Source organism: Triturus cristatus, chromosome 6 (genome assembly GCF_964204655.1).
Source record: "Triturus cristatus chromosome 6, aTriCri1.1, whole genome shotgun sequence".
Lineage (NCBI taxonomy): Eukaryota > Metazoa > Chordata > Amphibia > Caudata > Salamandridae > Triturus > Triturus cristatus.
The window spans coordinates 1,224,555,867-1,224,583,532 of record NC_140589.1 but is presented as its reverse complement, the minus strand read 5'-3'; the positions used below and the strand labels follow the sequence as shown (position 1 = coordinate 1,224,583,532).

Here is a 27,666-nt window from a genome sequence, read left to right as displayed (position 1 = left end):
GTTTAGGCCTCAGCCTTGTCCCAGCCAGGGAGTAGCCTCCCCCCTCAAGCCTTCCACAACCCTACAAGCTGTGCCTGGGCCAAATCAGCCCTTAAGAAGTGAAGTGTCATCTGATTATATGAGGGGTGCTGTATACTTGTAATTATTTATTGGGGATACTGTATTTATTGAATTTTTATCTATTTATTGCTGCACTATATTTATAGGTCCACAGGACTTGATGGTGTACAATATTTATTGGTACAGTATTTATTGCCTCAAAGTATTTAATTGTATGTATATATTGCACTTGTATTTATGCCCTGTTATTTATGATCACCCCTATTTATTTCATCAAAACAGCCAATATTTATTTGACCTGCACTAATTGAAACTTGTATATTGTGATTGACCTATTTATTTTTCCAATCAGCAACTAAGAGAAAAAGATAAAGAAAGAATATTTTCATAATTTTTACGGTGTAGAGTCGTTTTTGGAACGGATGCACGCATGGTTATTGTATGGGTATATTGTATGCTTAGCACTGCGCCTGTTTCCTGACCACTCGAGCCAAGCTACCACAGTGTGTCCGGAAGACCACCACCACCCCTTCTAGTGTGGGAGTGGTTTTCCAACATAAATTGGTGTTCAGCGGTGGGATAGAGCTGTGCCTACATATACTCAACAATAACTGTGGGTAGTCCATAGGCCTACACCGGGAGTTTTCTCAAAGCGGCCTTCCTAATTGTGGGTTTTTGTTTTTTCCAAATTTACTCTGGTGGTGGGAGGAGGTATTACTAAAGGTACCACCCTACATTGTTACTGCACAAAACCTGTCCTCTAACCTGAGTGGGCAAGATGGAGTTTGTACTAGAGAATCTAGAAACGTACACTGTGGCCCAACTCAGGGAGTTTTGCCAGCGGGAGGGGGTGTACTGTCCCCCAGGAGCAAAGAAGGGTGCACTCCAAACCAGCTTAAGGGCTTGGGGGGAGGCACGCCGAGAAAGCAAGGCTGAGGAGGAAGACAGGGATGGAGAGCCTGACCCCGAGGGGGCTGAGATGTACCAACCTGAGGTGGGGAACCTGTCAGCAGGGCCCAGGACACTTTCTAGGAAGGGCAGCACTGTCTCTAGCGGGGGCTTATCCAGCGTGGAGTTAGCAGATCGGAGAGAGAAAAGACAGCTCACATGGGATTTAGCAAAGCTGGAGAAGGAGAAGGAGGAACAGAGGTTGGCTCATGAGACGGAGAAAGAGAGGATGGCTCATGAGATAAGACTGAAAGAGATAGAGCTTCAGATCCTAAGAATTGGAGCACCAACTGTTCCTAATGGTGGCAGCAAAGACCAAGAAATCACCAGGGAATCCAAACCTTACCTGCCAAAGGACATAGTAGCTAGCTATGGGGCGGGTGACGACATCGCCAAGTGGCTAGCAGCCTATGAGGTCTCGTTGAGGGCCCATGGGGTTCCAGTGAAGTATTGGGGAGGAGGATTGTATAGGTACATGCCTCCAGCTGGTAGGGATGCTTTATTGGCCCTCGAAGAGGATGAGCAGACCCACTACCCCACCATGAAACTGGCGCTCATCAGAAAGTTTGGACTAACACCTGAAAAGTACAGACAGAAGTTCAGGGGTAGTCACAAACTGGGCACACAGAATTGGGTGGACTTCCTGGACTATGCAAAGAAGGCACTGGAAGGTTGGATTCAGGGCAGTGAAGTAAGGAACTACGAGGAGCTGTTTGACCTAGTACTGAAGGAACACCTACTCGAGAAATGTTTCCCTGAACTGCGGCAACACCTGGTGGATAGCAAGCTGACCAGCCCCCGGAAGCTTGCTGAGGAGGCGGACATTTGGGCTAGTACCCGGGTGTCCACAAGGGGGACTGGAGGGGATACTCAAAAGGCCGGACAGGGCGCCCCCCAGAAGAAAGAAGGAGGGGAAAAGAAAAAGGAGTTCTCCAAAGGCCCCCAAAATAACTTCCAAGGGAAGGGAACAGGATTCACCTCTAAGGCTAACCCACCCAGAAACCCTAATCCTGGCCAGAGTCAGCAGCCAAGGGTTGTCCATTGCTACGAGTGCGGTGGCGTTGGACACTATAAAGGAGATCCGAAGTGTCAGAAACGATCACCCCCTCCCACTGGAGGAAAGACCCCCGGAGTAGCTAGTGTAGTGCTCGGGGAGGAGATGCCCTTAACTAAGGGAAGGGAGTGGGCGGGTGTCACTTTAGTGTCCCTGGGAGAACGGGAGATGGTTCCCAAGATCCAGGTGCCCGCAAATACCGCAAAGTATAGGCAGTGGATCACCATCAACGGCCAAAGAGGGGAGGCTCTGAGAGACACAGGAGCCAGTATGACTATGGTGCGTAGCCAGCTGGTGTCTCCAGAGCAGGTAGTTCCCGATGTACTCCACCCAGCCGCGATGGCTGACGGCAGAACAGGTCACTATCCAGTGGCCGAGGTTCCCTTTGAATGGGGGGGGGTTGCAGGTTCACTTCGAGTTGCCGTAAGCCCTGCCGTGCCAGTCGATTGTCTGCTGGGCAATGACATGGAGCACAACGCTTGGAAGGAGGTGGAATACCGGACTCACACCGAGATGCTGGGTACACCTGACTGGGCCTGTGTTAGCACAAGGTCCGCGACTACCCGAAGAGGGAGTTCATTCCGGCTGGAGCCTGGAACAAAGGCCCAGCCAGCTGCCAGTCAAGGGAAGAACCGAGGACAGGAGGAGCCTGCCTCGGCGTCTCCACCCCGTAGGACGGATAGGCCACCGGAGGTGGTGGACCAGGAGTCTGCGGAGGGGGACGTTACCAACCTGGAGGACCTACCCATCCCGGCCGAGTGGCACGTGGAGGGAGGCCCGTCCAGGGAGGAATTCTGCCAGGGCCAGAGGGAGTGCCCTACCCTTGAGGGGCTGAGGCGACAGGCCGAAGCCCAGGCAGCAGGGAACGTTGAAGGGAACTACAGTGTTTACTGGGAGGATGGCCTCCTCTACAGTGAACCCAAGGCACCCCTACATGGATCGTCACGAGCCTTGGTAGTTCCTCAACGTTATCGAGCCTTCCTTTTGGAGTTGGCTCACGAGATACCATTGGCAGGACACCTGGGGCAAGACAAGACCTTCGCCCGTCTTGTCCCACACTTTTATTGGCCTCAGATGAAAGTGACGTCCGATACCTACTGCCGGACATGTGTGTCTTGCCAAGCCAGTGGGAAAACAGGGGTGAAGCTGAAAGCTCCCCTGGAACCACTTCCTGTCGTTAGCACCCCCTTTGAAAGGGTGGGCATCGACATTGTGGGTCCGTTAGATCCACCGACTACAGCTGGTCACAGGTTTATCCTGGTTCTGGTGGATCATGCCACACGGTACCCAGAGGCAATACCTCTGAGGACCATAACAGCACCTGTTGTGGCTAGGGCCCTGATGGGAATCTTTACCCAAGTGGGTTTTCCCAAGGAAGTTGTGTCCGACAGGGGGACCAACTTCATGTCAGCGTATATGCGGGCAATGTGGAAGGAGTGTGGAGTGACCTACCGGTTCACGACTCCTTACCACCCCCAGACCAATGGTCTGGTGGAGAGGTTTAATAAAACCTTGAAAGGCATGATCAGAAGTCTGCCTGAAAGCCTGCGGAGGAAATGGGACGTCCTCCTACCCTGTTTACTTTTTTCCTACAGGGAAGTGCCACAGAAGGGAGTGGGCTTCAGCCCCTTCGAGCTTCTGTATGGGCACCCTGTACGTGGACCTCTTAACCTGGTGAGAGACGGATGGGAAAGAACTCCCAGAAAGCTCCCCCAGGATGTGGTGAGCTACATGCTGGCCTTCCGGAGCCAAATGGCTAAGTTGTGGAAGCAAGCTTCTGACAACTTGGAAGCCAGCCAAGCAGTGATGAAGGCGTGGTATGACCACAACGCTCACCCGGTGGAGTTGGAGCCTGGCCAGAAGGTGTGGGTGATCGAACCAGGAGAGCTTAGTGCCCTTCAGGATCGCTGGTCAGGACCCTTTGAGGTGTTGGAGAAGAAGGGTAAGGCTACCTACTTGGTGGACCTGAAGACCCCTCGTCAGCCCCTGCGGGTGCTGCATGCCAACCGCCTCAAACCCCACCACGAGAGGCCCGAAGTCATCTTGATGATGGTGACTGACGGAGGAGAGGACGTGGAAAGCGAGCCTCTCCCTGATCTGTTTGCGTCTCAGGAAAAGGATGGGTCGGTGGAGGGAGTGATTCTCTCCCCATCTCTAACTCCTGAACAGCAGGAGGACTGTCGCCAGGTCCTGGGGCAGTACTCTTCGTTGTTCTCCCTTGTCCCGGGTAGGACTCACCTGTGCGTCCATGACGTGGACACAGGAGACAGCCCACCGGTGAAGTCCAAGATCTACCGGATGTCAGACAAGGTGAAGGCCAGCATTCATAGTGAAGTCACTAAGATGCTGGAGCTAGGAGTGATTGAACCTTCTAGCAGCCCCTGGTCTAGTCCGGTGGTGTTAGTACCGAAAGCTGCACCACCGGGTGCCCAACCAGAACTGAGGTTCTGTGTGGACTACCGGGGACTGAATTCAGTGACAAAGACTGATGCACATCCGATCCCTAGGGCGGATGAATTAATTGACCGGCTGGGAGCTGCCCAATATCTAAGTACCTTTGACCTTACTTCGGGGTACTGGCAGATCTCTTTGACTGATGGAGCAAGGGAAAGGTCAGCCTTCTCCACGCCCAATGGCCACTACCAGTTCTGTGTGATGCCCTTTGGGCTCAAGAACGCACCTGCCACGTTTCAGCGCCTGGTAAACCAGATCCTCACCGGAATGGAGAGTTTCTCTGCTGCTTATCTGGATGACATAGCCGTCTTCAGTAACAGCTGGGAGGATCACTTGCGTCACCTGCAAGCTGTTCTCCAGGCCCTGAGACAAGCTGGATTGACGATCAAGGCCAGCAAGTGCCAGATCGGGCAGGGGTCGGTAGTGTACCTTGGACACTTGGTGGGTAGGGGAGCGGTGCAACCCCTCCAGGCGAAGATCGAGGCCATCATGGCCTGGGAGCCCCCCAAGACACAGACTGAGGTCCGAGCATTTTTGGGCCTCACGGGATATTACCGCCGCTTCGTGAAGGGGTACGGTACCATCGTAGCCCCCCTCACGGAGCTCACGTCCAAGAAACAACCTCGACGGGTAGTCTGGACGGAGGCTTGTCAGCAAGCCTTTGAGAAATTGAAGAAAGCCATGTGCGAGGCCCCGGTCTTAAGGGCCCCAGACTTTTCCAAGAAGTTCATTGTCCAGACAGATGCATCAGAACATGGCATTGGGGCAGTGTTATCGCAACTCAACGAAGAGGGTCTGGATCAACCCGTGGTCTTCCTATCCAGGAGACTACTTCCCAGGGAACAGAAGTGGAGTGCAATAGAGCGTGAAGCCTTTGCAGTGGTATGGGCTCTGAAGAAGTTGCGGCCATACCTGTTTGGCTCGCACTTCCTAGTTCAGACCGACCACAGACCCCTTCGTTGGCTGATGCAGATGAAGGGGGAGAATCCCAAGTTGTTGAGGTGGTCTATTTCCCTACAGGGGATGGACTTTCAGGTGGAACATCGGCCTGGAGTGGACCACGCCAATGCAGACGGTCTCTCAAGGTATTTCCGCCTTAGTGATGAGAACTCCCAAGGGGTTGGGTAGCTCTCCCCACTTTCAGCTGGGGGGGACGCGTGTTAGACCTGTCAGCCCTTTGGGTGGTCCCTCCTCATCATTATTTATTTTGTCCCACTTTTGCCTCAAACCCTGTTTGAATTTTTTCCTTTTTGGGAACCACCAGACTTTTTCGTGTTGCTACAGATTCAGGGAGCCATTTTAGCTACCCCTGAAACTTCTGTCTGAGGGCCTGAAGCACAAAATGGTGGCCTCCTGTGACATCACCAGCATCCACTGGAACCTACCAGCACCTTCCAGAACCTTCCAGGAGATTCCAGAACTGTGTGACAGTTGGAAACCGTTTAGAATGTTGGGAGGATAAGAGAGGCAGTTGGCAGTTGGAGCTGGCAGTTGGCACCTGACTGGTGAAGAGAGAGGAGCACAACAGTGAAGGAGGAAGGAGTGAAGCAGCAGGGGTGGAAACTTGTGCCTGGAGTGGGGTCCATAAACCCACCCTTGATACTTGTCCCTACTGATGGATCCCAGCCTATAGCCCTGTGTGGGAAGGAGACAGAAAAACTCATCCTAAGGACCTGAACAGCAGGAACAGGCCTTAGAAGCAGAAAGCAGCAAGATCCTGACCTGAGAACTGGTTTCCCTGGAGTCCGGCGTCGAGTAGCCTGAAGACCTGGAGCCCGAGGTGGAGAAGCGGCGCTGACTGAAGTAGCAGACGTCGTACCCGGAGCCGCCTGAGGTCGTGAGAGGGCGCCGACGGGGGTCGAGAGGAATACCAGAGGTCGAGGAGGAAGTGAACCGAGGTCGAGCGAGCGGCGTCATCGGAAGGGTGAAGTCCGCCCTCCGGAGTCGTCGGAGACCGAGGTAGAGGAGCACCGGAGGTCGGGAGTGAGGATCGCACTCCGGAGTCGCCCGGAACCTGTGAGGAGGAGCACCGGAGGTCGGGGGTGAGGATCGCACCCCGGAGTCGCCGGAAGTCGACAGCGAGGCCAGGCCGGCCGACGTCATCGGAGCAGAGTGCGCCATCGGACCGGAGCCGCCCGAAGTCGACATCGTGAGGAGACTGCCCGACGCCGTCGAATCGGAGGTCGAGTTCGAACCGAGGCCACCGACATCGGACCGGAACCGCCTACCGGCGTCGTCAAAGAACTGACATTGTGCCGAGGCCGCCGAGACCGAACCGGAACCGCCTCACGGCATCGACACGACTCCAGCGGCGTCGGAACATCAGAAAAGGGCAGTAAGTGGAGTAGAGGGCGCCTAAGGCCCTGTGGAGACCTGAGAGACTACTCTAAGGGGCTAGGGAGGTGCTGAAACCAACCTGACTGTGCCTGGGGTGAACTGGGACTAACCTAGAGAGGTTGTGTGGAGAGAGAAAGCCAGGGCACTGGTATTCCCCCCTTTGATCTACCTCAGTTTAGGCCTCAGCCTTGTCCCAGCCAGGGAGTAGCCTCCCCCCTCAAGCCTTCCACAACCCTACAAGCTGTGCCTGGGCCAAATCAGCCCTTAAGAAGTGAAGTGTCATCTGATTATATGAGGGGTGCTGTATACTTGTAATTATTTATTGGGGATACTGTATTTATTGAATTTTTATCTATTTATTGCTGCACTATATTTATAGGTCCACAGGACTTGATGGTGTACAATATTTATTGGTACAGTATTTATTGCCTCAAAGTATTTAATTGTATGTATATATTGCACTTGTATTTATGCCCTGTTATTTATGATCACCCCTATTTATTTCATCAAAACAGCCAATATTTATTTGACCTGCACTAATTGAAACTTGTATATTGTGATTGACCTATTTATTTTTCCAATCAGCAACTAAGAGAAAAAGATAAAGAAAGAATATTTTCATAATTTTTACGGTGTAGAGTCGTTTTTGGAACGGATGCACGCATGGTTATTGTATGGGTATATTGTATGCTTAGCACTGCGCCTGTTTCCTGACCACTCGAGCCAAGCTACCACAGTGTGTCCGGAAGACCACCACCACCCCTTCTAGTGTGGGAGTGGTTTTCCAACAATGTTTTTTTCCCAGTAAAATGAATACAGATGCAAGATATGAGTTTTCAACCATGCATCCATCATAATCATTTAGTTGTTCATATGTTGCTGGCCCAGATTTAACAAACATTTTATAGGTTTCTGACTTGCAGAACTAGAATAATGTGGTTTTGCTGTAGATGTCTCATAAATACTACATTTTCTTCTTGTTTTGTATGTCTGAGACTGTCAAAGTTATATTCTTAATTGACGTAAATAGATATGCAGCTTCTTAGACTTTCACTTCATTCACTAGGTGCAAAGTTCCCCATAAAATGGACAGCCCCAGAAGCAGCGCTATATGGAAGGTTCACAATCAAATCAGACGTGTGGTCTTTTGGTATTTTATTGACTGAACTCGTTACCAAGGGACGAGTGCCATATCCAGGTAAGCCAATGCTCACAATAAAATTACAGTAATAGATATATGTACAAATTTGATCATGGTTGACATGTTTCTTGCCATATTTCCCTTATGGGTCTATGCATTCCTAAGGACCTACATCCCAAGCCACTGAAACTATGCAATTTTGCAGCAGAGTCATTTTCCGCATAATTATGAATTTGCCACATAATCCATCACCTGTTGCATAATCTGCATTTGCAGATTTCAGCCAAAAAATATTTCTAGCTCAAACAGATCAAAAGTTACAAAAAATGCGCCAGCATGTTGCCACGCAGTGGACTGCCCTTCGCAAAGGTTGCCTGGTCATCTTTCTGTTGCTTATTTCTGTATTTGCGTGTCAAAGTGGTACTACTGAGGGGAAACCTTTACCCAGAAAATGTCAGCATGTGTAAAAATGGCAAAATAGTGAAGTAATACTAACACAAAATGTGTGAAATATTGAAGGATATTCTCTTCATCTAGAGGATGGAGTGGCCGTGCACTTAAGCCTTCAAGTGCTCTCTTTTCCACTAATGGAGTACCCATTATGCTTTTCATGTTAAATACATGCCTGCATCCACGGAGCCACTCAACTGGCGTCTACACCACATAGTGACACAATCACATTAGTGTGTGACGTGGCGGCAAGAGACATGTCGCGTCAGTAGTATTTGATGGGAAACCGTGTCGAGCGCGGCAGATAGGTCCAATAGCACCAGAATCATAGAATGGCCCTTGTCTAGAGTCATTTTGATGTTATCGGTGACTGCTAGCAGGGCTGATTCGGTACTATGTTTGGGCCTAAAGCCTGACTGGGAGTAGTCTAAACAGCCTGAGAGTTCGACATGGTTTGAGAGATGTTTATTGACATATCCCTCTATTAATTTACTCAGAAAATGAAGGAGCGAGATGGGGCGGAGGTTGGTCAGATCAGTCAGAGGGGCCTTGGTGTGTTTTTTAAATCGGCATAATCTGTGCAGCTTTCCATTCTGATGGACCGTGGCCTTCTTTTAATGAAAGATTGAGAAGGTGTTCAATCAGAGGGGTTAATTGAGGGATTAAGGTGCTGGCTACTGTAGTAGGAATCAGATCACAGGGCGAACCAGATTTAACTTTTTGAATTAAAACCGCTACATCTGCTGTTGTTAATGGGGGAAAGTTTTCAAGTACCATGGGGGGAGTTAGTTCTGGAATATCTGTAGTCAAGGGAATCAGAAGTTTATTTCCAGATGAAACCATTTTTTCATAAATTTGCTCTATTTTTTGTGAAAAATGTTGTACACTGTCATTGCATAGTGTTTGTGAAGGTGCTTCCAGATTCTCACATGCCTTAGGTTTTATAAATGACTGAAGGATGTTATATAGAACCTTTGGAGCATTGCCAGCCAATACAAGTTGGGTGGAAATGTGCTTTTTACGTGCAGTCTTGATGTTACTGTGGTAACTTGACAAAGAGACTAAGAACTGGGTTTTATCACTTTCCTCATGGGTAAGACACCATTTTCTCTCGTATTTCCTGCAAAGTTTTTTTTGTATACGTAGCTGGGGGGAGAACAAGGTGGCTTGTGGGTGTTTAGAATGATTGGGGGGTCTTTTCAGGGGGGGAGATGGTCAATGGTCCGAGTTAGTGCCAGGTTATATTTGGTTAGGGCTTCTACTAGAGTATCCGAGGGATTGTTTTGTGGTACTTCGAAGGAGACTTGGAAACTCTCTGGGGGAACTTTCTGCCACTGTCTTCGAGTCGTATGGGTATCCAAGTATTGTCCCTTATGTTCCTTGGGGCCCTGGATGGAAAATTCAATTAATGCATGGTCGGTCCAAATTAGTTGTAGTGGGGGCTCACACTGTACATTAGAATTAGACAGGATAATATCCAGCGTGTGGCCAGCCGTATGAGTAGGACCTTCATTTTGTTTATTTAGGCCTAAAAGTTCTAGGTCATCCAAGAGGGCTAGTGACTCAGCATTGGTGGTGCATTCACTATGGATGTTAAAATCGCCTAATAGTAAAAAGTTATTACTTGCGAGCACATAGGGAGTTATTAGTTCTGTGAGTAAAAGCGAAAAATCCACTAAAGGACCTGGCGGGCGATAGACTAAGGCCCCTTCCAGCTAACTTGGGGTGAAAAATCAATTCGAAAGATGAGGACTTCCATCTTTACACTGTAGCACTCATCCAATAGAAAAATATTAATACTGTCTTAGTGAGCAATAGCAATTCCTCCCCCCATCTTAGTTAGTCTGTCCATCCTAATTAGCTTATAGCCTTCCGGTATAGCAAGAGCGACGGAGGGAGTGGAGTGGGGCTTTAGCCAGGTTTCGGTTAAAAACCCGAGCTCAGGCTGTATGGAGGATAGTAGGTCCCAAATCTCAATAGAATGTCTGGGCAGAGAGTGAACATTACACAGCATGTTTTTCCATGTCATCTGGGTTTTGTTTATGGAGTTCATAATACATTTGTCCTGAGAGGGGATGGGATTATGCAAAAAGGATCCTTACTTAATAGGGGATAGTATGGTGTTACCCGAGACGGCCCTGCTTAACCAGAGTTACTGTGGTACTGACACAATCCTCAGGCGAAGGGACCTTCAACAAGTGGCAAGGAATTGGGTTGGCAGTAGAATGTGTCATCGACTCTAAGGTCAAGCAGCTCTTGTCCAGTGTAATATCTGGATGCAGCAATGGCCATGTCTGAGATGATTTGACCAGGGCTCCTGGCTTCTGCGACACCCTGGCACGGACGGGCGGAGACGGGCTTGCCTTTGGCGTGCCGCCAGCGCACCAAAGGCGCGCGTCCGCTGCGCGTCGCCTGTGGCATCCGGTTTAAGTAGAGGGGGCTGGAGCACTAGAGCGCCAACCTCCCTTGCAGTGAAAGTGTGCAAAAAAGTTCAAAACCTCCCTCCACTACAAATTTCCTAAAGTAGCTCACTGAGTTCCCCCACTCTCGCCCAATTGGAGGCAGAGGTTGACACCACACTTTACATATCTCCTTCCTTGACAGAAGAATCAAGTAGAATATTAGGCTTTGAAGTTTTGACAGGCTCCCCAAACCAGAACGTTGCTGTACCACACCAAACATGATCAAAGTGGGTCTTACCTACACATCCCGTAACAAGATATCAGAAATTGTCTTACCCACTATCTTCCAGAATTCTGCCAGGGTGAGGCAGCTGGTGAACATGTGGACATCATCTGCTTTGCGGGCTCCACGCTGATTACATTTAGATTACCCATCACCTCTTATCTTGGCCAGTTTCACCGGGGTCCGGTAGACTCTATGCAAAGTGAAGAAGTGGTTTCTCCTCAAAACAGCAGATTTGATCACAGAATAAAGCATGCTTATAGATACTTGCCATAGCTCTTCCATCTTCACACTTGACAAGTATCCTTCCCTAACCAGATGGGGGGGGGGGTCGCATGCATTCTTCTGCTGCTGCCACCATGTATCCATGAAACTTCCTTCTTTCTTGGTTTCTGATCCTGAAGATCCTTTTCCATAGAGTTTCCCTCAACTTCAATTCTCCTCTGACTTTTAAGCCAAGCGGAAATCTGGTAGAACTTAAACCTTGACAGTGTTCCGTTGGTCAATTCCAGCCAAATATTCCAAGAGAGACCCTTGCCAGTTTCCACTATCTGTACCCAGTACAATATGCCGGCCACCCTCAGCGGTCTTGCTGACCCATCTAGCAAGCATTTCGGAGTATCTGGTGAATCCCACACTGGTGACCATTTACTATAGTAAGGAATTTTTACTATAGTAAGGAATCCCTATGAGGGACCGCACCCCGTACCACATTTTCACCACTGCCTTCAAACACTTCAACCACATTTTCTTGAAAAATTTAGGAGTCCCTAATTTGTACATAAAGCCCATCTCAGGCAGGCTGTTCAAAATTGCTCTATAAATAAGACCCTCCAATGAGCTTTCTGGACAGAGTATAAGCATTCAGCATTTATTCAGTTGATACACCCAACAGTACAGTTAGAAATCCGAGAGCCTAAATTCTCCTTCTCAGCTTCTTCCAGGAGAGTCTGACCCCCTTATTGGCCCAAATAAACGGTGTCATTCTCCTCTGTATCTTTTTAAGAGCTTTCTTGTCAAACTCTAAAGGTATATTATCAAATAAATATGAACATTTGGGTATTATAGACATCTTGACCAATTTTACTCGGCCATACAAGGTGAGGGGAGATTCTGCCCTATTTTTTAACATTCTCTTTCGAAACTCTCTCCAATTTTACAGCAGGAATCTTCTCCAAATCATGTAACATTAACCCCAAAGTACCTCAGTTTGTTGGATATATGAGTCACCGGGTGGTCCTGGTTCCAAACCATTATCTCAGTTTTGCTGTCCTTTATTTCATAACCAGATAACTTCACAAAGTCCTTAAGACATGGTAAAGTTTCTTCTATTTTTATGGTTTACTACAGGTCTTAATTTTACATGTTGTCCTCCCAATATATTTAAATGGACTTTGGCAAGTCATCTTATATATTTTATTACAATTCATGTGTCTCTTCAGTTGCCATTTATATTTCAAGCATATCTGTAACTCTTTTATGTGCGTAGTTAAGGAACCGACATTTTTTTAAATTTTTATTTTTTTTAAGTTTTATATAGCGCAAACTAGACCCGAGATATCGGGTATCAGAGCACTATACATAGCACCAGTTTCGTTACAGAAGGACACATTCATTTTTGTTAGGCACGGGAAGATTAAGTGATTTGCCCAGAATCACAGGATGTTTAGTGTTGTTGCCGAGACTTGAACTCAATTCCCCAGAAGGAGATCTTAGTTCTGAAATAAGTAGATGTAAATAAAAAAATTAAGGATTTAGCTGTTAATTCAATCAACAATATTTTTTGCTGGGTATTTATTGCCTTTCCATATAATCTGAATGTCAACAATGTAGCATCGCCGTAGTTATATTGATCCCTGGTAGTCATTGTCTTCAGAACCTACGTATTTTGCTTTAAATTTATGCATGTAGACGCAGGCCAAACTAAGGGCAAATGTACTCCCCATAGAAGTGGCTTGAGTTTGGAGGTGTACGTTTTTCTGAAGTTGGAAGAAATTTCTTTTTAATACCAAAGTGGCACACTCCATAATAAAGTGGATTGCAGTAGTATGTTGCCATTTGTTTGTTCTAAAGAGTCCCTTGAGAACTTGTAAAGAAGCATCCTTTCGTATTCTCGTATATAATGCCTCCACATCTGGGGTAATTAAAAGGTCAGTTGATGTGTGTTTGACGACAGTCAGCATCCATGTGAGGTGCACATTCATGCATGTGGAATGTATTAGGAGAGCATTGATACAGCCATTAGATATGAATAAAGAGCTTACTGCTGTGAAAGATCATTGGACTGGGGGACTGCCTGTCTATGAAAAAGACACTGCTTTGCATCTTTCGGGATGTGTGCTTGCCTGTTGTGAAATACCGGACCCAGGTGAGAGGACTCCTAGGAGCTATCATTGGACATGATTGCTTCAGGGCACTTGGGCCCCCTCTACCAACTGCTCAGGAGTCACCATTCATAACCTTCTGCTGCTGCATATCACCATCTTGGCCCTGGAGAAGAGATTTCACATGTTGTGAGGCTGAGCCTGCTTCAAACCTGACAATCCCCATGCAACAGAGTCAGTGTGAATTCCTTACTAATAACTGAGACCAAAACCACTGCTCTACTAATAGATACATTTTCCCAATTGAAGTGTAGGAACTGGAACATCTGTCTTTGGAAGTATGAGACTGGTGTTCTGAGGTTACGGGGTTGCGGGTTTGGGCTTCACGGACACCTTTCATTGGCTGTGCCACCATTTAAATTCTTTTTATAGTGCATTATTTGTATTCTTGTGTTTGGGGTTGTGTCTCTGGATAGGGAGGAGCTACAGACTTCTGGTTTTCTTTACTGATAATTGTTTTGTGTGTATTTTATTTTTGTAGTGTATACAAAGTATTCATTTTATTTTTTTACAAAATAAAGCACAAACTGGACAATAGGTTACTAAGTGGTTTTAATGTGTCATACTAGTTTCTAGGTGTTTAAATTTACGTCATCTCATCGAGTAAGCCTTGGCTTGCCCCCCATCCTAGATAGTCCAGGGCTAAAAGTAGGCACTTAACTATCCAATTTGGGGTCCAATAGCACTTTGACTCAAGGACACCTGTGGTAAACAACTCAAATTGTTACAATTGAAGTCCATTCTTCAATGGCTGTGCTTGGAATACAGGAACCTGGTTTCCCAGAGGGAAAATGCATGATCAAGTCAGAACACTGTTCACAACGATAAAAATACATGACTTCATGCACACCCATGTCACAAGTATTTTTACCCAATCTACAACAGATGTCACTATAAAAAATCTGAAACCTATTGCCTTTGCCAGTGCTTTATCCACGATACTGTTATCCTTTGCACTTTTCTGCAACTTATCATCACATACGGCTGAGTGGGTTTTGATGGTAAGTGATCACTTATTTGAGGAGTTTGCATCGACCTTTCGAATGGGATTACTTTTTGCAGATTATGAGCATTGCAAATGCAGTAATTTGGACAGGATAGCCCAAAAAATAATTTCCCATACTTTGGAAAGACAAAAGCAGATTCAGTGGCTTTATCTGCAGTGTACGAGGAAGACTGGTTTCTAACAGGGGCTTCTCGCCAGTAGATTGCAGCTTTTTATTTTCATCTGCCGGTTGCCGCTCTCTTTGGGCCTGAACATCACCACTGAAATTGTTCATCTATTAGCCCTGTGCATAATACTGCTACAGCTACAATTGAAAGGTCATTAGTGGTGAAAGTATGGGAGACTATTTGCAAATGTCTGTAATGGCTGAGATGCTTAATTATATCGTACATTGTCATGGGCATATTTACAAGCCCCTTGCGCCACTTTTTATGAGGCTCTGGTAGCCCAGTGTGCTGACCCATATTTACAAGGACACGCAAAGCCACTCGGCGTAGCTTTTCATGGCCTTGTAAATATGGCCCTCTTTCACGCATTACTCTGTGGTAAAGGGGCGCTCCATGGTTGTTGCTGTGGGTGTTCCCACACAAAACCCATGGATTCTGATGCATTGCCAGATTTACAAGGTTTCATAAACCTGGGAATGCGTCAGTTTTCTAACGCCTTCCCCGGGAAGGCGTAACAGTGGTGCAACAAGGACAAATACCTTCATTTTTTCTCTTTTTTTCCTCTTTCTATGTGTGTTGCATTCTGCAGCCCACATAGATGGAGGAATAAGCCATCAATTATTGCTTTTGTGCAGGAAGGGGTCCCTTCCTGCACAAAAACAATCATCCATGCAATGCAGGCACCCTTGCACCATGGTGCAAGTGTGCCTGCGTTGGTGCTAGGCAGCCTATTGTGCGTCAGTGCAGAGGAAAGCACAGAGATGAGTTGTATTGTTGCAAATACGAAGCATCCCTGCACTTTCTTAGTGACGCAGCTCTGCGTAGCAAGATGGCTTGCACTACAGTGCTTCACATTGTTTTGTAAATACGCCCCCCTAAATTTAGTGCATCTTTCTTTTGCATGGTATAGTCCTTTTGAAGGAAAGCCAGTATGGAAACGGAACGTGTCACTCTGAACTACAAACTTCTGAGTGTCTTATTCATGAGGTCGATGATTCCAAGCTTTGCATCCCACGGATACTGAAGACGCATTCACCCCTTTTCCTCGAAGAATAGGTTATAGAGTATGCTGCTATTAATGTTTGTATATTAAATTCGAAATAAACGGCTTATGCATTGTGGGCCCTACTGACAAACTGCATTTTGTAGTACTCAAATTAGTAGTACAGTATTGCTACCTACTGACAACAAAATGTAATTCACAAACCTATGGGCCCATTTTATGACGTGCTTAGGAGAGACTGATATCAGGTGTTATTTCCCATTGCAATGGTACTCATTTTAATGATCTCAAAATGGTGAGAAGATGAGTGGTCCACCAGGTATCACACGTGTGACCCTTCAGTTACACGGTTGCAAATGTTTATTCTTTATTACAAGAGACCACTGCCAACTCTCAAACAAACTTAAAAAGAGTAAACTTTTTGTTTTTTTAAATGCAGCCCCATTTTCTCTGGGGAAAACAAGCTACAATAAAAAAAGATTTTTATTTAAAGGCGATCACAGGCATGTGGGTCTGCTGAACCCCGCTGGTCTCCAGCCTTGGGATGGAATCCAACCGTAGTGAGCTGCAATTTACTAACAGCCTCATATATATTGATGAGTTTGGTCAGATTGCGATCCACTACGATTTGACATTTTGTGAACTGCCCTATTAGAGCATAGGTCGGTTTACAACAATTATTTTCCATTTGCAAAAAGTTGGTGCGCAATTTGCGACCACTTTTCATAAATGGAAATTTTGTTCAGCAGGTACAAAAGATGACTGCAGATATCTGCAAAATGTGTTTGCATAACCATTCTGTATTGGCATTTTATATATCATTTAAAAAATATATACATTCACAAATGACAACAAATGGTAGAAAAAGGTTTAGTACAACTGCAATTACATAAAGGGTAGAAACTAGTGGTATTACCATCTGCATCAAAAAACATATCAAATAATAAACTAAAAGGGCACTCCCTTACAGGTTGATTGAATGAATGAATGAATGAATGAATGAATGAATGAGTGAATGAATTTGTGCCATTACCAGATCACAGGAACAAGTCTAGGGTAGGCATTACCACCTTCGTCGAAAAACACATCACAGGATAGGCTAAAAGGGACCTCCCTTATAGGTTGAGTAAATGAATGAATGAATACGAGCCATGACGAGGTCACCAGAGCTAGTCCAGTTTAGGAAATGTGGAGCGTCCCGATGTACAAGGCTCTTGTTGGCCCCATAGGTTGTAGTATAACAGCAAGACCAATATAAAGTGTATTTACAGTAAGGGTCCTCATAGAAACAGGAGACCCAGGTGGGATTGTGAGTTAGCGTCATCTCGCCTGTGTGTGTTTATAAGTACTCTTTGAAAGGTCAGGAGACGAGATAGTGAGTGCCTGCAGTCTGCTTGTTGAGAGAATATTCTAGTGAATGTGCTTTCAATGGCATGCTGTCAATGACAGGCACCAAGGAACATAATTTAAGAGTGTACCACATGGATTCTAAAGGGGTCTTTTAGCATTTTATGGAGTGGGAGCACCACTGTAAATCAGTGTTACTCCCGTCCTGTCAAACTCCCAGTTAATCACCTCTATTGGGAGTCTGAGGAAGCACTGTGCTTGTGACAGTACAGCAACCACTTGCAGAACAAAATAATTTGCTGAAAGGGCACACCAACCATGTTCCTCACTTGACAAAGTTCAGTGCCTTCAGTGAATGTACCACACCAGCGGCTCGAATGAAAGTACAGAGATGCCAGCCTGGGATGTCTAAGCTTGTCAGGCAGTGCGCTGTCAGGGGAGGAGTGGTCATGGCCTCCACTGAACTGACAGGACAGCGGGCTGACCTCTAGGGTATAAATGAGGCTCTAACTTTGAGACCTCTGTTGAGTGGTCCCATGAGGATTTCTGATATCTCACCATGATGGTAGTTCCTTAATAACTTTGGTCTTTATAGACAACAGAAAGCTAAAGTTTAAGAAACTGAACATTAATTCGGTATCGTGTTGGACCATAAATCATCTGGTTGAGTTAGGGTACCTGGGCTGCCACTGATTATAATCCAGGGTGGGTACTGACTAACTCCTATAGACTGACTGCTTAACAAGTAGTTCAGATTGGAATTGCGCTCTAGAACCCATGCTAGTGCATTTCAGTGCACCCTGCCTCAAGGGTGACCTTATGGACTAGAGTTGGCGTGGCATACCTTTGGTCAATAGTATCAGGACTCTGGAATAACAGAGATGTTAATCACACGGGACCCTCAAATAGGTGAACTATACTCTAACCCCACATATCCTCCACATCTAGTGAGAGGACACTAGAGGTTCATATGAATGAATGAATGAAATGTATGACAAATTCCCCATATGTTTGTGAATATTGGTAAAATGTAGGTGTTCCAAGTGGGATGTATGTATATCGACCTGCACAAATATGGACTCCACAGTATTGGTTACCACTATATCATCAAGATAGGCATATCCAGGGAAATATAGGTTTACTGTTCTTAACTCCACTTCTGATTACCTTGATGATATAGTGGTAGTTGATATTGTGGACTTGTTATTATTGCAGGTAAACATTAAAACATCAGTCTTGTGACTTCCCATCCTAGGAATCCCAAATGGGATTCATCAGTACAAAATGACCCCTGTACACTACAGTGGATATTCAACATGCCCAGTGAATGTCCATACAATAAGGTCATTGTTACCTATGCTAAATTAGGTCTTTGATCATTGTTGGTTATTGTTTTTCTTAAAGTGGAAGTACTGTATTTGGGACAAATCTCCACCTCTTGAAAATAAGCAAGGGAGAGCACATATTCCTAGCATGCAACAACAAATAAGTACACCATGCAGGCACAGAAAACAACTTGTAGGGGGCATGGCTTGGAGGCGATGCATGGTGGTTGCTCTGTAATGGAGCTCCACGCTACCAAGGACATCATCCACCAACACCGGAGACTTTCCCTGAGACTTTACAGGCTAAAGTGAGTCCCTAGACATGGTGAACCTGTAAGGCCTGCTAGAAGCAGCTGTGGGCCTCCGAGCACATGGGGATGTGGTCCCGATGGCCGAAGCATGCATCCCTCAGGATCCCATTAACATCCTGCAGCTGCTTTTTCGAGCGAGGTCGCCTCTGGGCGCCTCCTGGCTGCTCCCTATGGCAGCTAAGTGCCTGCACTTGGGGACCCCCATTGGGATGCTACAACAGACCCCTGTGGGTCTCTTGGTTGGCGAGGACATGGTGGGGCGGGGCCTTGCATGTGCGGCAGTCCGCCAGGAGACTGCAAGCCCTACTGACAACAGAAAGAGCCTCCGTGGGCCGAAGAAAGTGAGTCACAGGACCGAGCTGGAGCGAAAGCCCCTATCACCAGAACTGGGCAGGGGCCTGCAGTCTCTGGGGTGAGCATGTCCAGATGGAGGAGATGAGGGGTTAGGCCCAAAGTTGCCTGGAATCTGGTAGACTCCAATCTTCTGACCTTGTGATGGGCTGCTAAGAGCCCACTTCGAAGTGTCACCACAGCAGTGTGACGAAAGGGAGTCCCAGAGACTGTGGAGACAAATGTTGAAGGAGCTCCCCTGTTTCTCTATCCGCTCCCCCTTCGTGCCCTCCTCACACATCCTCACAGATGGTGATCCATTGACGGGGGCTGGGTAACGGGGCCTCTGCAGTGGGGGCATCCCTGTTTGGCTGCATCTTTGTTGCACCTTTCCTGGCCACATCTCTATGCCAGCACCAGCCTCTCCTTCAACCTCCACGGTGATTGTTGGGTGCAGCTCTGCTGAGTGGCGGCAACATTGAGCCCTGGGGCCTGAGCTGGGAGTTAAACACCTCACCAACGAATCAACCAGGGGGCAATACCCAGCACTGCAGGTGCCACGAGTGGGGCTGCGCCAACAGGGGCGCAGGACGTACTGCAGACTGACGAGGTCCCAGTGGTATCCCTGAATGGTGCAGCAGCAAGAGGGTGGAAACCGAGGTTGCTTAGTACACTGTGGGGTGCTACTAATGTGGTGAGAGAAAAAACCGCCAGCAAGTGCAACATTGTGCGTATGGCTCTGGACGGAGTTACAGATCTGCTGCTTCGCTATGGCTCATGACAAACCCACAGGTCCTGAGACCCAACAAAAGATGCACAAATATACTAAACACCCACACCACTGGCGGAGGAGGGTGCAACAGGAGGGTCTGATGTCGGATCAGAGATCCTCCATATGCCCTCCTTTCTACAAGCCATTCAGGACCTCAAGGTAATGATGGAGGGCAAGATGGGGGAGATGACAGTCGACTTATCACTCAATAGACAGGATCTATGGAATACAACAGACAGGGCCACAGAACTGGAAAGCAGAGTGTCCGAAACGGAAGACACCATTATATGTCATGAATCCTGATTGGTTGCCTTGCAGAGACTGGTCAGTCAGCTGGAGGAAAGGGCAGAGGATGCTGAGGGCAGATCCCGTTGCAACAACCTGCACATAGTGGGCATTCTGGAGGGTGTGGAGGGAGCCACACCCACCACTTTGATTTCAGACTGGCTTAGGAGCTGGGTACCGACTTCTGAGGTCTCCCCTACCTTCATCATTGAGAGGTCTCTTCATGCCAAGCCCCCGGTCGGTTCCCCGCCACAACCCTTCATTGTTCGCATCCTCTACTATGCTGATCGAGGTGCTATTCTCCGAGCGGTGTATCCTCTTGGAACTTCAACCTACCAATCTTCCCAAGTAATGATTTTTCCAGACTATACCATGAATGTCAAGCAACAACGAAGGTCCTGCCAGGAGATGAAACAGAAGCTGAGGAACTTAAAGGTTTGTTATATGCTCCTCTTCCCAGCCCAACTGAAGGTCATTTGCTATGACAAAACTTTGTTTTTTGATACCCCAGAGGCAGCATGGAACTGGGCAGAGGAACAACCCAATCTGCGGAACCGAGGTACGCTTCCATCGGATGGGGATGGGAGGAAGGGTGTGCCAGGGAGGGCTGAGATGGACAACCTCCTGGAGGCTGGAACACTTCCTCATGGTGAAGAAACCAGGGTTGAGAGTGCAGGGTGCAGGGCGCATTCGCCTGGTCTAGGTGGCTCTCAAGAGAGATGGTCGGCCTCAGATGTAGACCGTACACACAAAACTGCCATGCCTCATCTCCTGCTATCCTCTCAGAGACTCCCCACTTGACTCATTCCAGTAAACGCTGTTAGGTGTTCCGTTATCCATCTTGGAACTAAGTGGTGGTGTTAAGGGCTGGCTGGTAATCCATGCCCCGGATTGCCTTTTCTTTAATTGTTGTTTTTGTTATAGTTTGTGTAAATAGAGGGTGGGGAGAGGGGTAGGGTTGGGATGTGTTTGGGTGGGGGTTGCACGGCAGGGAAGGCGCACACCTCAGTATAGCCCAGTTGGCTACTGTCCCTAGTTGCAACACAACAGGTACTTCTTGTTGGCTAAGTATAGGGGGGTGTTGGGTTGGGTTAGGGGAGGGTTCATTTCTTCTTTGTTTTCTCCCAGATATGACCACGTCTATGGTCTAATGACTGACCCTTACTCACTCACCTGCACAGGATGGGTGGCTGTTCTCTCGTGGAACGTAAACGGTCTCCGGGACAAGGTAAAGAGGGCAGCAATTATGAGGGCAGCACAAAAATATAAACCAGACATACTCCACCTGCAGGAAACACATGTCATGGGTAACACAGTCCTCTTTCTGGCACACAAAGGGTTTACAAGGATGTAGGTTTCCATCGCAGCTCACGGCGAGTGGTAAACTGCTGCGAAGGCATGTCCACCTAGTGATATCAAAAAACGACATGATGGGCTGGGACGTTATGTGGCGGAGACTGGGTCACTGCTTGGGGCACGCTGTTCCTGGTTTGTGTCTACTCCTCTCCTCCCTTAACGTCTGAGTTCGCCGCAACACTGAGTTGGCTCCTACTGGAATTTCTGGCGACCCCATTGGTTCTGGGTGGAGACCTCAACAGGGTGCATGACCCTGGACCAGATTGCTCTTCCAAGGAGTCCGTGGTGGGTACGCGACCACCCTCTATGGCCACGTTTATGCGGAATATGTCTCTTATCTGTGCAATGATAACAATGATTCATATATTTATTCTGTATGCTGTGTGCCGGACCTGGCCTTTGTTTTGTTTTGTTTAAAACTCTAATAAAAAGTTATTTAAAAAAAAAAAGAAGACAACTTGTATTTAACCACAGTTTGTGTCATCATGTGTGTCTCTAGTAGGATGGGGAGCAAAAGCCTGCTGGGTAATGGGAATGGTAACTTTGGGACACAAAACTAGGTAAAGGCCACAGCAATGAGGGAGTAGGCCGTAAGGCTATCAAATAATATCACTAACTACAACATTTCTTAATTACCACCCACTTAACAACAAAATGGATATTTTCCTTTCCATTATAAATAGGAAAGACACACATATTCTACTAGACTAACACTCAACAAGACAAGATATACACTGTAATGATACAATAAAAAGGCAAGAGGAGATAAGTGCAGGATAAGAGAGAAAGGTGGGAAGAAGAATAAGTCATACCAAAGACTGGCATAACTATATAGCCACATACAATCAATTCAAAGGCACCAGCAGAAAGATGATCTTTTCCAAAACTTCCATGTGGACTCTGGACCCGTGGTTTTCCCATTCTATTTAGAGTTTGGGAAACCACTAGGTTACTGTCTTCGGAGCCTCTGTTGTGTCCGCCAGGGGTAACCTCCTGCCGTAGAGAGGGCTGGTCGACTGTATTGCCTACCAATGTCTGGCATGCAAGGCAAATTAAACACAGACAGGGGAAATTATAAATTGCCTTAACTTGCAGACTAAAAGGTCCCCTGTTCATCGGGCCATTTACCTTTTGTTCAAAGAAAACAAATTCCTACTTTCGGAGCTTGTTTTCTTTAACCATTAAAAGTTTTGTCGAGTTGGCGCTTTCAACATGGCTCCCTGCTAAATTCAACGCTGTGAAGTAAGCCGCTGTACTAGCAGCTTCTTTCACAGCAGAGAGATCCCCACTATCCATCTGGGCATCTCTAAATACAATAGCCAGCTCTCTGCCAGTTTGGCGGGGTCATGACCTCTGCCTCTCTGGCAGGATGCCTGCTAAGACCTAAATAAGGCCCTCTGGCAGAACACCTTCAAAGGCCTAAATAAAGTCATGTGTCTTTATACAGATTGTTCCTAACACAATGCACGTGTTGTTGCAAAGAGTCAATTGCATCAAATCATGGAGACAGTCCGCAATACTTGGTTTGTGCTTTGATTCGAGATTTGAAATATCAACATAATCGCTTTTAATCGTTTAAAATGAATAAAATCCTTGCGACAGTGCTGTACTCCTACTGCAGCAGTCTCAGAGTTAAGCAGAGGTACACCCACCCAAAGATTACGCGATGACAAATAATCGTACTGATTTCCAAAACACTGTGACTGCTCGCAGGACTATGTGATATGAACAATATATTCTTTCTCTTTGGCACAGGACCAACATTTTATCCTTTTAAATATAAGTTGAATTTGTTTTGTGCTTAGTTTCCACTCTGCATGAACAAACACCATATGGGTACCATCTCGGTCTGAAATTATGGCAGGGGTAATAGGTCTAAACACAAAATTGTGGCTTTTAGATCCTGTACAAGGTTTTGAAAGATCTAGACTAGAAATATATCATGTTTGATCGGGCACGCTTGTCATGACATGAATTGATTATAGTTATTGGCCTGTTCCTTGCCAACATGCCATTGGTGTAGGTGTTAATGTAACCCCTTGTAGCACATCACCAAGAGCACAGTCCTCAATTCCGGGACCATACCAACTTCCTCTCCAGCTTGATGATTTAATGCATTTAGACTACAGATGTTGGCTGTGAAACTGAATTGTGTTTAGGTTGGATTTTTAACACACCTATGAATGAATAGGATTCAGCCTTAGTAACTCCTTTCAGGCCCTCATTAAGAGCAGTTTCTTAATTCCGATGGGACCAGTAATCCATTAATGGCAGTTACCAGCCCCATTGTTAATTATGAGATCCGTGGTATGGGCCTTCGCAAAGGAACTGAGATCGAAACAATGCAGACATGACGACAAACTAGCAGAAGACATCGGTGCTTGGTCTGATCGGGGAACAGCCATTACAACGCGGTTTTTACCACGCAGTGCAGTTACATCGCATGCGTTACAACGCATGCGATGTTACAACGCTATGCCATTACAACGCAAGTCTTTACATCGACTTGCGCTAGATGGCGTGCTAACATTACAAATAGTGTAGTTTACTATCCCAACACCTTCCCTACTGTTAAGTGGACTGGAGTTGGAATAGTAAATTACACTTTTTTAATGTTAGCACGCCATCTAGCGCAAGTCGATGTAAAGACTTGCGTTGTAATGGCATAGCGTTGTAACATCGCATGCGTTGTAACGCATGCGATGTAACTGCACGCGTTGTAAAAACCCGCGTTGTAATGTCATACATCCGGTGTGATCTGCTGAATGATTCCCTTAATTACCCGACCTCACGACAGACCGCTAATGCTGACCGTGAAGGGTCACCTGCCCTGTGAATTGCTTATCTACACCTATGTCAGGTTTATATTGCTGTTATCAATGGTTTCCATGGTGCCCACAGGCCTAATACGGCTGCTATTGAATACTCTTGCATTCTGTAACCCCAAGACTACTGTCTCTTTGGATCTTCCGCCCCATACCAATAAGCTAATGTATTTGATGGCACTTGTTTATTGTAAACCATTTTTGGTTTGTTAATGCAAATGAAAATGACTAATAAAAAAAGAACACAAAAAAAGATTATGAGATCTGTGGGAACATCATGGATCTGCTTACCTTTACCCAGGGATTTTGGTTATTGAAAACAGCCAAATCTGGGTGAATTATTTAATGGGGGCATTACTAATCCTCCAATGTATTCTCATTTGCAAGGAGACCCTGACTGTTGCACTTGTAGTCCCTAGTAACTCTGCCCTCTGGAGTTACTAGTACCCTAGTGACAGTAACCCTGGTGGGGGTGGAGTTATGGGGAGGACCACCAGGCCACTCACAATGAAGGTCTAAAAATGCTAAATTCAAAATAACATTTCTTAAAGGACCCTTACCGATATATGTAAAGGAAGATATCTATCTATATCATTATTAACCCACTTATTGATAAAGTGAAAATGTTATTACACACATTGTTTATTCTATGTGAATCCCTATGTTTAGTAGCTATGCCATCACTGCATATTAAAGCTTGTATCTTGAAGGTTCTCCACGTAGGGAGAACAGCAGACAACTGAGAAAACTGCCAGTTATTCTGTGTCTATAAGTACAATCTGCAAAAAAAGGATGGGAGTGCATTCAAAAGCAAAACACACAACACACTGTATACAATCTAAATATAGATGACACATCATCTGTGGCTCAATAGTTGTCCTAATTGCACTCGCTGACGCTGTGTTATTTTCCTTCTTTAAGGTATGAATAACCGCGAGGTCTTGGAGCAAGTGGAACGCGGGTACAGGATGCCCTGTCCCCAGGATTGTCCAATTTCTCTGCATGAGCTCATGATCCACTGCTGGAAGAAAGATCCAGAGGAGAGGCCAACTTTCGAATACCTGCAAGGTTTCCTGGAAGACTACTTCACCGCCACAGAACCCCAATATCAGCCTGGTGACAATCTGTAGAAGCCTGGCCAATCACCTAGAGAGGGCAGACATAAGGTTTATATTGTGGCTTCCATTTAAGTGGCGGGCTTCTCTGAGAAGCCATACCTTCCAACACCAGATTGCACGCAACTCTGAAGTTATCAACTTTCCAACCTTTTTTGTGACCACTCATTCTTATGTCTGAATGTCCTCTCTCAGGAGAGATTCAAATCTCGTGACTTTTCAATTTGGCGTTAATGGATAATGCATTGTATTGATGTTATGTAAAATGCAACAACCTCTCTTCAATGTAAATATTAACTCAGTGCCAATAACGGATCTTATCGCTTTTCCCATTTTCATTTTTCTTAACTTAAATCCTGTATGAATTTAATTCACCTTCGCCCGGCTCAATGAGAGTGTTGTTATCCAAAAGTGGCCTCCTAATCGGAAAAATAATCAAGAAATCAGTGTGTTCATGTTTTAGAGAAACAAAATCAGGATAAAGTTTGTGTTTTTATACATATATATGTATATATTATAAATATGCCTGTATATGTAATATATATGGGTGCCTTTTGCAGAGGAAACTCATTGCTCATGTGAAAAGCCAAGCAGCAGAGCACAGAAAACGACCCCCCTGCTGCCTGCCATTGGACTAACTGTGTAGTACTGAACACCAGTGACCTCTCAATGGCTTACACCAAGCATGTTTTCTTTTTTGCTTTGATTGGTTCGATTTTGCACTTTTTTGATTTTCTGTAAGATGTTTGTAAGTTGTCTCTTTCTGGAATCATGTGCTGTGGTGAGCCGGAAATGTTTCCACTGCACTGCAGCTCTCTCTTGATATAATTCTGTTCACTGGGTATTAAAGTGGACATATCTAAGGGAGATTTTAAAAGAAGAAATCCCTCGAGTACCATCGACTGAACTGGAAGGTTGAAAATCTGAAGACGTCTTGCCCCGAAATACACGAGTAACGAGTAAATACTGGTCTATTATGTCTGAAGATGTTAATTTAATGAACATTGTAACCACTTGTTGGTTTTAAACCATTGCATTTTAGTCCCATGCTACTGCTAAATCGCTTACCAGGCGCTGCCATGAATTGCATCCTTTTTATATAACATTTACCATTGTACAACCGGTGTTTTAAATGTACTTTACTGCTAATGAAACTACTTCCTACATGTTTCGGAGACTTCTTGAGTGGAGTTACTATGCACTTCTTTACATTTCATTAAGGGGGACACTGAACATAGTGTTACCTTTTTGGGTTGTCTCATGTGTGAGTTAATTGTGGTTAACCAAAAAAAAACAGCAAATGTCTTTCTACCGGTTTTTTATGTTGAGTTTCACATTCAAAGTCTTAATTTCGTTTATGTTACTGTTTTGTTTCAAGTTTACATCTAAAACTGTTTAACTTTCTTAATTTAGTAATTAAAACAGAACATTTTACATTGGCCTTAAGTTCTTTTTTTTTAAGTAGCACTTCAAAACGAGAGGTAACATAGGATGTCAGAGGCCAACGTTGATGAATGGTAATTCCACCCACCTGTTATTGATGTTCAGTTATGACAATAGATGTGATTTACAATAGCCACCATTTTCCAACTTTAGTCTGGAGAGGGGGCACGAGTGAGCGGCAGCCAAGACTGACACCGCTCACAGAGAAAACTACTGGCCTTTTGTTCATGTTTTCAGATTAATAAAGAAAAGAAACGGGAACTAAACATGATATTTTGTACAAATCCTATATATTCTTTTTTAGCATGGCAATGCTGCTTCAGTTACTCATAGTTTAGAAACAGCTGAGAGATCTCTAAAACACCTTTGCAGCTATTTATTTATTTATTCGCACTGTTAAGTATACATTTCAAATTGAAATAAATATCTGATTTTGATGGACTTACAAATATTTACATTAATATTGACAAAGAAATGTCGGGTATTGCGTTAAAATACTAGCCAGGTGGCAATACCTGCAGCTATTCAAGATGGACATGCACAGATTATGCCTCATGGTTCCTTCATTTTAAATTGAGATTGGATGATTTAAAAACTCACAAAATCGGGTTTATCCTGTCGTTAGAATGTCTTATACCAGGAGCAATCCCTCGTTTAGTCTACTGGGAGAGTCGACCCAGCTGTTCTTTATAGTGGCAATCAAATCTAAGCACAACTTTTAGGATAATGCAGTACTCAAACATGGAATTTTCATAGATTGAGGGGAACTCAAAGTGAATGCCTTGTTCCCAGTGATTACAAATTTGACAGTCAGCAGATGTACCAACAAATTTGCTCAGAAAAAAATGTCAAATTGTAGTTTTTGCAG

General features: G+C 45.8%; 1 protein-coding gene across 2 annotated transcripts in view; it reads left to right on the top strand.

Annotated features, from left to right (window-relative positions):
- Positions 1 to 26,789, top strand: part of FYN (FYN proto-oncogene, Src family tyrosine kinase) — a 514,055-nt gene extending 487,266 nt beyond the window's left edge. For both annotated transcript variants that reach the window (XM_085612142.1, XM_085612143.1), the window contains exons 13-14: positions 7,920 to 8,051; positions 25,162 to 26,789. In XM_085612142.1, the coding sequence (XP_085468268.1) occupies positions 7,920 to 8,051; positions 25,162 to 25,370 (341 nt within the window). In that variant the 3' untranslated portion in view covers positions 25,371 to 26,789. The remainder of the gene's footprint in view (positions 1 to 7,919; positions 8,052 to 25,161) is intronic.
- The last annotated feature ends 877 nt before the right edge of the window (positions 26,790 to 27,666 follow it).